Source organism: Amborella trichopoda, chromosome 6, assembly GCF_054954075.1.
Source record: "Amborella trichopoda isolate Santa Cruz 75 chromosome 6, AtrichopodaSantaCruz75HAP2 v2.0, whole genome shotgun sequence".
Lineage (NCBI taxonomy): Eukaryota > Viridiplantae > Streptophyta > Magnoliopsida > Amborellales > Amborellaceae > Amborella > Amborella trichopoda.
Window position 1 is genome coordinate 49,624,375 of NC_142341.1, and position 12,480 is coordinate 49,636,854.

A 12,480-nucleotide genomic window follows, 5' to 3' on the forward strand; every position below is an offset into this window, starting at 1 on the left:
GAGCTTAGTTAATGGAATAAATGCAACCATCCATTTCACATCCATTGGTAAAGATTAATTATGAGCACATTGCACCAACAGTAAATGGTTTCATTGTATATTTTACCTAATAATTTTTCTGGAAAATTATAGATATCCCCAATTCTAACTTTTCACATATTCTACTTCTAATTACTTTTTGTATTATATCCCAAACTCCAAATTATTTATTCTTATATCTACCCGCAGTCAAATAGTTTATGAGTTTTAGGATTAAAATGTCATTTGTTCCATCTCTTCCCCTTTTGAAAAGATTAGTGACATGCTATCAATTTGTCTCAAAATGCACTTTCTCTCTCTACCTCTCTTATTCTCTCTTTACCTACAGGCCTATTATTTCACATTCTCTTTTTCTCTCTCTCTCTCTTTACCTATCGTCACTCTTATTCTCTCTACATCAAATGATACAAGGCTTGAAAATACGGTTCGACAATGAAATCTTTTTGCGGTTCGGCACACAAAAACATGCTCCCAAACCCCAAAAAAAAAAATGTGTGCTAGACTGCAAAAAAAAATTCGACCGATAACTTTCTTGAAGTTTTTTGGCTAAAAAGGCGGTCCGACACGAAATGTACTACACCGCAAAAAAAAAAATTGGGTAGAGAGGGAAATATAGAGATGGATAGTTTTGGGAGAAACTAGAGAGAGAAAATATAGATATGAGAGAGAGTGTTGTTTTGGCTAGGTAAGTAGAGAGAGAATATCAATGACAGAAATAGTTTTAGCTTTTGGGTAAGTATACAAACTTTCTATGCTTCCCTAACATAAAACTTATACCTCTGATCTAACCGCCCATTTTGAATGGAGGGCTAAGATTGCCCCAATCACAATGTCATGTCTGTACACTGTTTTATTTGTAATATTTTTTATATAAATTATTTTAACACGGCGTCCAATCCTCTATTAAACATGCACTTGTAAAAAATATTAAAAAAAATATTTACAATAAAAAAAATGATCAAAATATTTCAAAAAGTTTCAAGGGGTATTTTGGTTATTATATTTTATTGAAAATTTATTTTTAATATTTTTTATAGGTGCACCCCAATGAAAAGATAGCACGTACCAATTTTTATATTAATACAACCAAATTTTATATTAATACAATTTGTATAACAAAAATTAAAAATAAAATACTTTGAGACGTTGGATCTAAGATCAAATGGTGAGTGGTTCACTAGATCAAAATTGGATGGCTCGATGGTAGGCGAAGCATAGATCTTCCATGTTGTTAGGGAATTATGGAAACCTTTTACTCTATAATTTTCCCTATTTTAACTAATAACAATTGGCTTAAAAACCCGCCCGATCGAATCCCTCGGGTGCGAGCCCAAGGCCAGCCCGACACATTGGCTGCTCTATTCACGAGCAGTCGTCATCGAGCGAGAGAGCAGTCTTTCGAGTAGTCCCTGGAGAAAGAGAGAACCCTATTTACGAGAAGACGTGACAGAACGGGAGAGAACATGAATTTATGGCAAAGAGAGATGCAAGTCGTTGAATTTCTCAGAGATAGACGCGAACATGGCGAGAGAGAAATGCAAGCATGACATGGATGCTAAGTACAATTTCTTACACACTCTGTTCTGAAATTTTTGTCAAGAAACCCTACCCTAACATTCTCGCCCTTTTTATCGCCATTTTCACTGCTTCACCACAGCACAAGAGGCTCCAAGCTCCAAGCTATGTGTGCCCATTCGCCATGGGCCATCTTCTCAAAGTTGCAGTGAGTTGCAGAAGAGTATTGGCTCAGGTGGTGAACACAAACACAGAGTCCATTGTAGCCATGGCGTCTTCAATGGAGCAAGAATTCTTACCAGAGTACAAGGCAAAACTTAACAGATTTCCTCGTTCTCACATGTTTTGGGACTCCCAAGCCGCAGCTAAAGTTGGGAAAAACCTGGGGAACAGGATCTCAGAATTGGGGATTTCACAGGTTCTGATCGATTCAAAGGAGGAGGAGTCCAGGCCTCTCCATTATAAGAAAAGGATTCAAGCTTTGCTTGCTGCCCTGAAAAATAATGGCATTCAGGTGAACCCTTTTGTTCGCACCTGAGAGACCAAACCCTATTTCTGTCTACCTGTGAATCTTTATGCTTTGTTGTAATGTGAAAAATGGCCCTGAAGAATGGAGGATCTGTAATGCTGTAATTTAAGTGCCTCTTTGCCAATTTTAATTTTGGGCTTCATAGCTATAATTCATGGTTTCTTGAATGGTTATTTATGCTGAATTCAATCTATTTCTCTGATAAAGTATTTGTTCATTCTTTAAAAAAATGATGGCTGAAGCTTTTCTCTAAAATTCTTAAATCAAGACCATAAGTCTCTATTTTCAATTTCATATTTTCTCATGAATTTCATGGTTCTATTGACGGGTTATGTTGTGAGTTTTAGGCTGTATTAAAGATATATGTCATTAGAGTTTTTAGGGCTATTTTGATGGTTGATTCCTTGTTGAATTCGTGATTTTTTTGGTCGTCATGGAGCACCTGTTAAAGATAAATTTTATGCTTTGCCATGGCGTTTTTTGTTATAGGCTGATCAAACTTTATTTTTAGGTAGTAGCTTGAAAGCCACCCATGTACTTCTGTCTGAACTTTCTAGTTTTCCATGATCTGTATGCGTGTACTCTTAGGGGTTGTCTGGTTATTGTGGTTGAATTCCAGCTCTATTCATCTGGTAGTTGCTTCATAGAAACAGTGTTAGAAAACAAAAAGTTGGGTGGGAACTCAGAAGGGCTGTGACGGTATCATGTCTGAGAAACTCAGACAAGTCTGTTTGTTCAAAAAGTTAATAAAAACAATGGAAATTGGCGACATCAGCCGGTTCCAATCTGTATGGTTCCGGATTTGGCACCCTGCTGAGCCTGAGTGACCCAGGGGAGTCTGAGTGGAGCCTACTGAGTTCCAAATATGGCATAGACATAAAGGTTGATGCTTCTACTGAGACGCTCGCAGGCTGCATCTTAAATGCTCTGATCTCTTCTCAGAGATTCTAGTCTTTCTCTTTGAATCTCCTGGTTTTTTTCCCTCTTTGAATCTCCTGGTTTTACTTGTGCATTGCTGTCTGGAGATGATGTGAAGTTTCTTAACCAACACACCAGACTCTCTGTTTTCCTCATGAGTTTTTCTGTGTAAGCTTTGTAATTCTATTGGTGAACCTGTAAAACTTGATTCTTTGAGATTCCATTTGGTCTCCAGCTTTATTTGTCAGGGAAAAGCTTGAAAAAACTTTTTAAAAAAAGGGAATTAGAATTTAAGCAAGCAAATGATAAAACTCCTATTAGGATGCTTCTAAAGCTTCTTGAGCTGCATCATTTGCCAGGCTGCCAGCGCTCTTGTATGTGTTCTATTAATTGATTTGTAATAGAATGCTTTTCAGTGGTCTTTATTGTTGTTACTGCTACAATTTCAATCTTTACGTTAGATACTTCAGAACTTCATACATTATGGTAGCTGTTTTTAGAGCTTCTTCCGGTTGATATTGTGCTACTTTACCCTAAAAGAGACAACAAAGAGGGGGAGGAAAGTATAACAAGCATTACTATATAAATAAGGGAGAATATTTTTCTCTCAGGAACCATTGTCTGATGCTTGTGTTAATCCAACAATTATATTGCAACCCTGCCAAAGCCCTTCTCCCACCTCATGAGTTCTAGGCCTTAATTGACTCTAAACTCTAGAATTTCTAAAAGAGACTCCTGGCCCCAATGACAGAATGCCACTCCTTAAGCCACTCATTTATTATGTACCTTTTACCTAGGCCTGGCTCTAGTTCCGCATGATAAGAAATTCCTTGACAGAACCACGAGACATTTAGACTTTTCAATGAGTTTGGAAATGGTCCAATGAAAAGTTCTGAATCTCTCTGAAAATATTGGGAAAGTGGTAGAATTCTCAAAGACAAAATAAAATTAGGAAAGAAACAGAGAATGGACTTAAACGGATTAGGGTTTTGGCAATAACCAGGTTTAGAGGATATGCAAAAACAACTGTCATGGATTTCATGTGTGTAACAGTCTTCAAGTGTAATCTTCCCTGTTTTTTTGGCCAGTTTTAAGGTTGGTTGTTTCAGATTTGTATTTACGTGCCTGATGCAACTATTTGCTTTGAGGCAGATTTTATGGAACCTATGAAATTGGTAACCCTTAAAGCTATTCCATGAGACTCCTTCTACAAAAAGCTGACTTCTGGTTGGAGAAATGAGTTTCCATCACTAATTAGCTGTGTGTGTGCGCAAGTGTTGTTTTGTGCATTTTGCTCTGCTTTCTTGCACTGCACCAATTTGTTTCATTGGTTTATATGCATTATGCTTTTCACGGCTCCATTCCTGCTGCCTTTCAATACTCGTGTTAGATATGGTGAGACATTCTAGTAACAATGAAAAATAAACGTTCAACTTTTTCAACTTTTTGTCCAATTTGGTTTCCTGGTATCAATTAAATAAAACAATGAAAAATAAACATTCAACTTTTTGTCCAACTTGGTTTTCTGGTATCAATTAAATAAAATAAACATTTAGCTTTACATGAACTTTGATTTCCTCCTGTTCGGATGGAATATAAGAAATGTGTATGCGTGTGTTATGAATTAATGAAAATGAGGAGGAGATTTTTCCTTCTTTGGATACATAAAGATGTTTTTTTTGTCTTCTTTTGATGTGTTTTAGATAAATTTCTTCATTTTCTACATGTTTTCCCTAATTCTTTAGAGGAAGATCAACAAGTTTAGTATGATGTCAATGTAGGAAATCAAATCCATTATCATGTATACCACTCAAGCACAAAATGATGATCAGGTATGAACACCCCACACTACAAACAAAAAAAAGGAAAAAAAAAGAAGAAAACAGAAAGAAGATGAACAAAATGCCGCTAATAACTACGGTTGTGCGGTGCCATTGTTGTTTCCACCATTGTTTGTATTCCTTAGTAGAATTGGTAGGAGGATGATGAGGAGGATGACCAAGAGCACAACTATACCGATGCAAGTCCATTTCCTAGTGCTCTTCTGATGCTTCCTTGCAGTCTCCAACTGTTGCGTTCCTCCCCTCACATACGAATTTGCCCTCTCAACATGACTCTCAATATTATCGAGCTGCTCGCCTTGCGCATTCACCAAAACCGACATGTCCATAAAGACCTGATGCAGCTCAACCAAGCTCTTCTCCAACTCTTTAACTGCATCTCTTCTCTCTTGAATCTCTGAAATGACATCCAGAATTTGCCCTCTCCCCCCCTCTTGCAAAGCTCTTCTCATGAAGTTCTCACCCTCTCCGGTCGAAACTAGCCTATCAAGCATGGCCTCGTCCGGTTTCTCTCCAGTAACCGTAAAATACCTTCTCTCTATGGTTTCTCGATATTCACCTTGTATAGTGTTTCTTAGTGATTGAAACTCCTCCATTAAGTCCCTGAGTTTTTTTCGAAGACCACTTACTACAGAGGTGCGGGTGCGATCGGTCGATGAGCCAGGTCCACACCCGGGCTGAACTCGGTGAGCTGCATTGGCTCGGTCCAGCGCCTCAAGCCGAACCTTCACGAGCTTGGCACGACGAACAGCTTGGCTCACATCAGAGTCCATTCGGGTTCGCAAGGCCCGCACTGAGGCTCGCTCGTGTAGGGTTTTGCTCTCCTCATGGGCCTCCTTGAGGTGCGAGTGGAGGGACTCAATTGCTCGGAGCTCATCTTTAAGGGCCTCAACATCAGAGAAGAACTGGTCTAGGTTAACAGTGGCCCCATCCCTGTGGGGCCCGCGTCGCATCTCTGTGCCAGGACCTCCTGCCTCGAGGTCGGGCTGGGCTTGGCGGTTGAAGGAGCTTGAGAAAAGGTCATTCATGGTGGGGAGTCACCAGAATTTGATCAGGAATTGCCTAAGCTCTTTTTTGGATCACAAGGAATTGATGGAATTTGATTCGGATTGGCCTGAACTTTTTGGGGTTAAAAGGGACTTTTTCCAAGGATTTAAAGGGAAATGGGCTGATTTAGATTTGAGTTGCCCGAGAATTTGGTTACGATTGCCTGAGTTTTTTGGGGTTTATAGTGAAACCTAGCCGAATTTGGTTTTGGGGTCAACAATGAATAGATTAAATTTCTTACAATCAATAGGATATCGCCAGGTTTTGGTTAGATTGGCCAGAGAGTGCAGAAATCTCTCTCTGACAATCTGAGAAATTTGTAGAGGTTCAATTGAGTAGGATGAGAATGACTAGAATTTGGTCAAACAAGCATTAAACTCACAAACCTTTTGTTAATTGTTCAGTACTCACCAGGCTTTGGTGTGAGTTGCCGGATTTTGAAATGGAACTATTGAAACTTTGATCTGGCCAACTGGTAACTCAGCTCCTGAGATTCAATTCAATCAGCCAGAAAACGCAGAATTCAGTTCTGATCAGTCTGAAAAAGCACTAGAACTCACCGGAAATGGGTACGATAGGGCACAAAGCTGCTGCCAGTATTTGTTGGTGTCGGACTGAATAAATAGATCGGTGGGTGGTGAGAGACCCTAGAGGAGGCTAGAAACAATAAGGATCAGATGAAGGTGGTTGTGTTCTCTGTGAAGGTTGAGAGAAGAAGAAGAAAGGCCTTTTAAGTCTTTAGAGAGAGAGAGAGATAGAGAAGTGGTCTCAGCATTGAAAACCCATTCAATAAGGCCTGCTTTCTTTGGTGGTTAGTTTGACTTGTTAAACTCCGGCACCTCTATCAGCATTTGCTCCGCGTTTTCCACAAAATATCCAACCATTTTTATATGAATTTTATATCAGGAAGGAAAGTGGCAATAGAAAAAGTCATTACTCCAGCTACCCAAAAAAAAGCAGTGGGCTCCCACAGGAACACACTGTATATTTGGTCTCGGCAAAAGACTTGTGAGGGGATTTATTTTCTTGATCTAAAGTTTTGGGATCCACTTTATAACACAAATGAGTGGTTTTAAAATTTGGGTTTTATGTTCCTAAACAGTTAGAGAGCTGAGTGCTGTGTTCAATCTATGGCCAGTATTTTTTTCAGTGACACAGAGTGGGTTTTGATTTTTTTTTTTTTGGGTTGGTTGTTGCTAGGTTGAGGAGGTTACATCCAAAAATTGAAGGAGAAGCTCCTGCGGAGCAGAGAATCTTTTGACACACAGTAGATTGGTAATATTTCTCTCCCCTTCTTGTCGTTCTCATTATAACCATTATTCTTTCTGATAATCGAGTGAATTTAGATAGAGACATTTTGTTTTTGGCCAATTTATTGAATGGTTTTGTCAAGCTATGCCCTTATAAACTTCATAAACTTATGGAGAGACAATTAACATCATCTCAAAAAGTATGTAAAGGGAGATTATTGTCAATTTTACTAACGGGTGTGATGCATTTGAGAGAGAGGGAGAGAGATTTGCACTTCTAAATGTTATCGAAAGATGGTGTTTCGGTTTAGAAATCTTATGATAGTTTCAAAATCCATGTTCAATCCCATTTATGAAATTTAAAATTTTACTAACAATATAGATTAAGGACATCTATAAATTCTTGAAAATAGAACGTCTAGATAATTTATTACAAAATCTATTATTTTTAGGACTTAAAAATTCTTTTTTTTTATTACACCCATGCATCTCGAGGTCGAGATGATCAATTGGAAGGTTTTACGATTTCAAACAGTTTTTATTTTTTGAGGTTTACCTTATGTAATATAAGGTTGCAAATAAACTTTTTTATCTTTTAGATAAGGGTGAGGTTTGTATAATGTTGCAACCTTACTTGTAAGTAGAATTAAGGTTGCACACTTTATACGGTCCATTTTAGTTGGATACTGTGTATTTTGTATATCTTTTAAGGGGTGTAGTTTATATAAGGTTTCAATCTTAAACAATCTAATTAAGCCACATCTCCAAATTGTATCATAATATGTAATTTTGGTGAAAAAAATTATTATGATTATCTAAAAATCTATTTTTATATTTAATTATAAAATTTAAAACTTCAAAAAATGGTTAAAATCAAGTAGATATATAAATATATGAAAATCTTGAAAATCGACGGTCAGATAATGTCTTGCAAGATGCATTATTTTTTGGACTCAAAATATATATATATATATATATTTTTCACATTCATACATCTTGCAGTCGAGATGACCCATTAGAGGTTTTTCAACATTAAAACAACTTTTTCCGATGGATTTTTTATGTTCATCTATAATTCTATATTTTAAGGTTGCAATTTTATATAAATTTTTTCCATCTTTTAAAGCTATTAAAGCTATAAAAAAAGTGGCACATCTTTTAAGAACGCATCAAATATACACCATTCAAATAAAATTGATGATATCAATTATTGTAACTTTTTATATAAGCTTTTTCCTTTAGAAAATTCTATGGATTTGAAATACTGGAATCTACTTTACATTAAAAAATCTTGACATCAGTTTTATTCAATTTTGAAACTTCTTATTTCAGGATGTACAAAGCGCGTATTTTTTTATTTTGGTTGTTTTATCTTTTTATGTGGGAACTGAAGAGGCCACATCTCAAATTTAGGTCCTAAAGTACTACTTGTAGAGAATTGAATGCATGAAATGATCCTGCAGGAGCATATGATCTTTTGGCTCCAATTCTGAGGCTGCGTACGCCACCTCCTGTCCTGACCATCCCGCGTCGTTTTACTATAACTCTTCCTAGCGATTGGAAGAAATGGAGAAGACATACCCTTTCCTATTCATGAAATGACAATGACATCCCCATTATTTCAAGAAATAACCGTGATTCCCCTTCGTTCTTTGCGAAATTTTGGAACGTGATTCCCCTTCATTCTTTGCGAAATTTTTGAACTTGACGCTCCAAAATTTCGTTAAAGAAAGACGGCCCGGCCTTCCCTATTAGTGTTTTATGTGAATCTGGTTCCCCAAAAGGAACAGGTTTGAGATATTATCAATTTTTTTTTGGAAAAAGTTTATACAAGGATGCTACCTTATAATGTAGAACTATGGATGCCCCTTAAAAATCCATTGAAAAAGGTAATTTTAATGTTGAAAAACCCTTTGATTGATCATCTCAACATCGAGATGTATGACTATGAAAACTAAATAGATTTTAAATCTAAAAAATAGTGCATTTTACAACATATTATCTACACCATCCATTTACAAGGTTTTCATATGTTTATAGATCTACTTGATTTTAATCATCTTTTAAATTTAAAATTTTATAATTAGATAGAAAAATAGATTTTGAGATAATCTTAGTAACATTTTACATCAAAATTATATACCATGATAAAATTTGAAAGGCACCTTACCTCTACACCTACGGAGGTGTTTGTATGCCAACTGCACCTTTTTTTTTTACAACTTTCACCTCGAAATTTTTTTTTTATAGGAAATACTCCTCAAGTCGAAAAGTCATATTTTTTATTTTTTTTCACAAAAATAGGTTTGTTCGTACATGATGGCATCACATCCCATTGGAAGCACAATGACCAAAGACAGTCTGGCACATATTCTTGCCAGAAAGGTACCATGTCATAAGAACAATAGGTTTACTGCTGGATCTCGAAAAACAAGTGCTGGATTGCGGCAAATAGGTGTCGGACTGCGGCAAACAAGTGTCGGACCGTGTAAAACAAGTGCCAAACCGTGGTAAACGACTGTCGGACCGATGACATATATTGTCGGAGCGAAATTTGATTTGTCAAACTGAGATCGCCAGACAACGTTGTTGAACAGCGTCAAACAACTACCAGACCGACGACACTTATTGCTGGAGCGCAATTTCACTTGCTCGACATGGCAGAGTTGTGGGTTTCGTGGGTGCATTTTCGTCAAAGAATATAACTTTTTAACTTGTGGGTATTTATTATAAAATATAGTTTTAGGGTAAAAGTTGTGGTAAAATATGAGCTATGGATAACTATATTATAATTATCCATATCGAGTATTATTTCAACAAGTTGTGAAAAAAAAAGTTGGTTAGGGGAAGTTGTTTAGAAAATCTACTCCTGAGGGGTTTTTGTAATTTTCCCTAAATTCTTTACTCAAATTTTGCCTAAATGTCGGGATAAGAGAGTTTAAATTCAATAAAGGGGTCGGGTTGGGTCCACATAAGCCAAGCACAGCCTATATCGGGCCAAAGATGCCCTAACCTACGCCCGGCCCTTACCCTAACTTGGGGACACGATATGGAAAATGAAAATTGAAACACTATTGGACAACTGTGACTGTACAATGAAGTTTGGAGGGTGATTTGGGTAAATGAAATTACTATTCATATTCACTTATAAGCATTTTGTAGCATCTTTTTATATATATATATATATATATATATATATATATATATATATATATATATATATATATATATAAAAGGCTTTCCAAGGGTCTAAACCGAGACCCGTACTATCTCAAAACCGATTAGGTCCCAATTGATTTCTATCCATATAAAAAAACCACGAGTTTTGGCTACTTCACATTTTTTAGTTATGTTATTTTATGGGAAGTGATGGAATCGTGAGATAATTTTTTAGTTATGTTATTTTATGGGAAGTGATGGAATCGTGAGATAAGCTCCTGGTTGACATTTTTGACAAGGGAACCCCATCCTCCATAAACATTAAATTTAAAAGTGTCATTTAAATCTATGGAAAATTATAAAGAACCCCTCAAGTATATCATCTTATGCAACTTACCCCCAGCGAACTTGTTTCTCACTTTTTTTCCCACAACCACTTTTCCTCGCAAAACCCAGCAATCCACAAAAAAAGAAAAATGAGACTAAACTATCCCCTCTCTCTCCTTGTGGCTTTTACCCACGACTCTCTCCCTGTGCACTCCGGCAGTACATTTAAATGCTTCGGCAATGAGGACACGCGTTCCAGCAATGCAATGACTCACTCCGGTAGTACACCTTCTGAAGCCAAAGCACTTCGGCAGTTGGATAGGTCGCTTCGGCAATGAGGACAAGCGCTCCAACAATGCAAGGACTCACTCCGGCAGTACACTTTTTGGAGCCACAGTGCTCCGGCGGTTGAATAGGTCGTTCCGGCAATGAAACCAAGTGCTCCGGCAGTATAAAGATGCGCTCCGGCAATACTCCTTCTGGAGCTACATCGCTCCGACGGTTGAATTGGCCGCTGCGGCAATACGCTACTTGAGACCGTCAATTGACTTTTTTTTTTGTACAGGAAAGGCATTTCTATCAAAAAAAATAAATAACAACTTTTTACCTTGGAGGTTTTTACAAGGAAAAGTGGTTGTGGGAAAAAAAGTGAGAAAAAATATTAGCTGGCGATTAAGTTGCCTAGATAGTATATTTGGAGGGTTTTTATAATTTTTTAAGGGCCCAATTGATGAGGCCATCCATTAGGGCATATTCATTCACCACAAAAATATACTCAACTGATATGGTAGAGATGTATGTGGTCTCTCTCCCTCCTAAATGATTGATAGCCAGCGTTTTCTTTAAAATTACAAATAACCTCGAGGAATAGGCTATCTAGGTAACTTACCCAACCAAACCTTTTTTTCTCAGTTTTTATTTAAAATTTAACTTTCCTAGCAAATACCTCAAGTAAAAAATAAAATAAAATAAAGATCAAAATACCCTCGAGAAAACATATGGTCCAACACAAAAATGAGGGCGGTCCGACATAAAATGGGGGTGGTCCTGCACTTTGCTTCTGGAAAGCATGCGGTCCGGTATTTTGCTTCTGGAAACCATACAGTCCGATACAAAATAGAGGCGGTCTGGCATTTTGGGCATGTGATCTAGCACAAAATAGGTGCGGTCCAGCACTTTGGGTTTTTGGAAAGCATGTGGCTCAAAACACAAAATAGGGGCGGTCCAGTACTTTGGGCATGCGGTCCGACACAAAATAGGATAATCCGGTACTATAGGCATTTTCGTCAAAAAATGACTTTTTTTTCTTCAGAGGCATTTGCTAGAAAAATTTCAACTTGAGATAAAAGTTGCTAAAAAAAACTTTGTTGGAAGTAGGCTGCCCAGATTGTCTCATTTTGGTTTTTTTTTTTTAAATTTTCCCAATAATATATGTGTTAAGAAATATAAAAGCCTTTGACATGCCCAATTGCTCATGACCATCACTTAAACCTAATTGTTATACTACTAATCATTCACTAAACCCCCCACCCTCTCAAGTACTGATTGTTTACTTCTAATAACTCTCTCTCTCTCTCTCTCTCTCTCTCTCTCTCTCTCTCATTTGACCACCCAGAGAGCCCAAGAAGTACTGATCTGGAATAGAATCACTGGGTGGGTGATCCTTCTCCCCCTCCTGGATCGCGCCAATACTAACATTTAAAACTTTTCCTGATTTTTTGCCGATATGGACCAGTAAATCGGTGGTCTGGTATCCAATCCAGGGTTATGAAACATTGGTCAAAACAACTTATGGTGAGCTGCAACGACAGCTTAAAGGGAAGAGCTTCAGCTTTCAGTTGCTAGCCTAAAAACA

The 12,480-nt window shown here is 37.3% G+C and overlaps 2 protein-coding genes across 7 annotated transcripts; one reads left to right on the forward strand and one right to left on the reverse strand.

The window, feature by feature from the left end:
• The first annotated feature begins 1,335 nt into the window (after positions 1–1,335).
• LOC18441838 (Ribosomal L18p/L5e family protein) lies at positions 1,336–10,005 on the forward strand. Of its 6 annotated transcripts, none has more exons than XM_088869003.1 (4): positions 1,360–1,598; positions 1,697–2,068; positions 7,090–7,164; positions 9,444–10,005. In XM_088869003.1, the coding sequence occupies exons 2-3, from the start codon at positions 1,739–1,741 to the stop codon at positions 7,114–7,116; spliced, it is 357 nt and encodes a 118-aa protein (XP_088725129.1). In that variant the 5' UTR covers positions 1,360–1,598; positions 1,697–1,738; the 3' UTR covers positions 7,117–7,164; positions 9,444–10,005. The 6 variants fall into 6 exon arrangements, with proteins under 6 accessions (XP_020527665.2, XP_020527664.2, XP_020527661.1 ...); XM_088869002.1 differs by lacking the exon at positions 9,444–10,005 and adding an exon at positions 8,603–9,069; XM_020672006.2 differs by having other exon boundaries at positions 1,336–2,068.
• LOC18441837 (syntaxin-125) lies at positions 4,769–6,749 on the reverse strand. The gene is made up of 2 exons (XM_006852064.4): positions 6,450–6,749; positions 4,769–6,376 (listed from the first exon to the last, which is right to left on the reverse strand). The coding sequence occupies exon 2, from the start codon at positions 5,868–5,870 to the stop codon at positions 4,917–4,919; it is 954 nt and encodes a 317-aa protein (XP_006852126.1). The 5' UTR covers positions 5,871–6,376; positions 6,450–6,749; the 3' UTR covers positions 4,769–4,916.
• Positions 10,006–12,480: the final 2,475 nt, after the last annotated feature.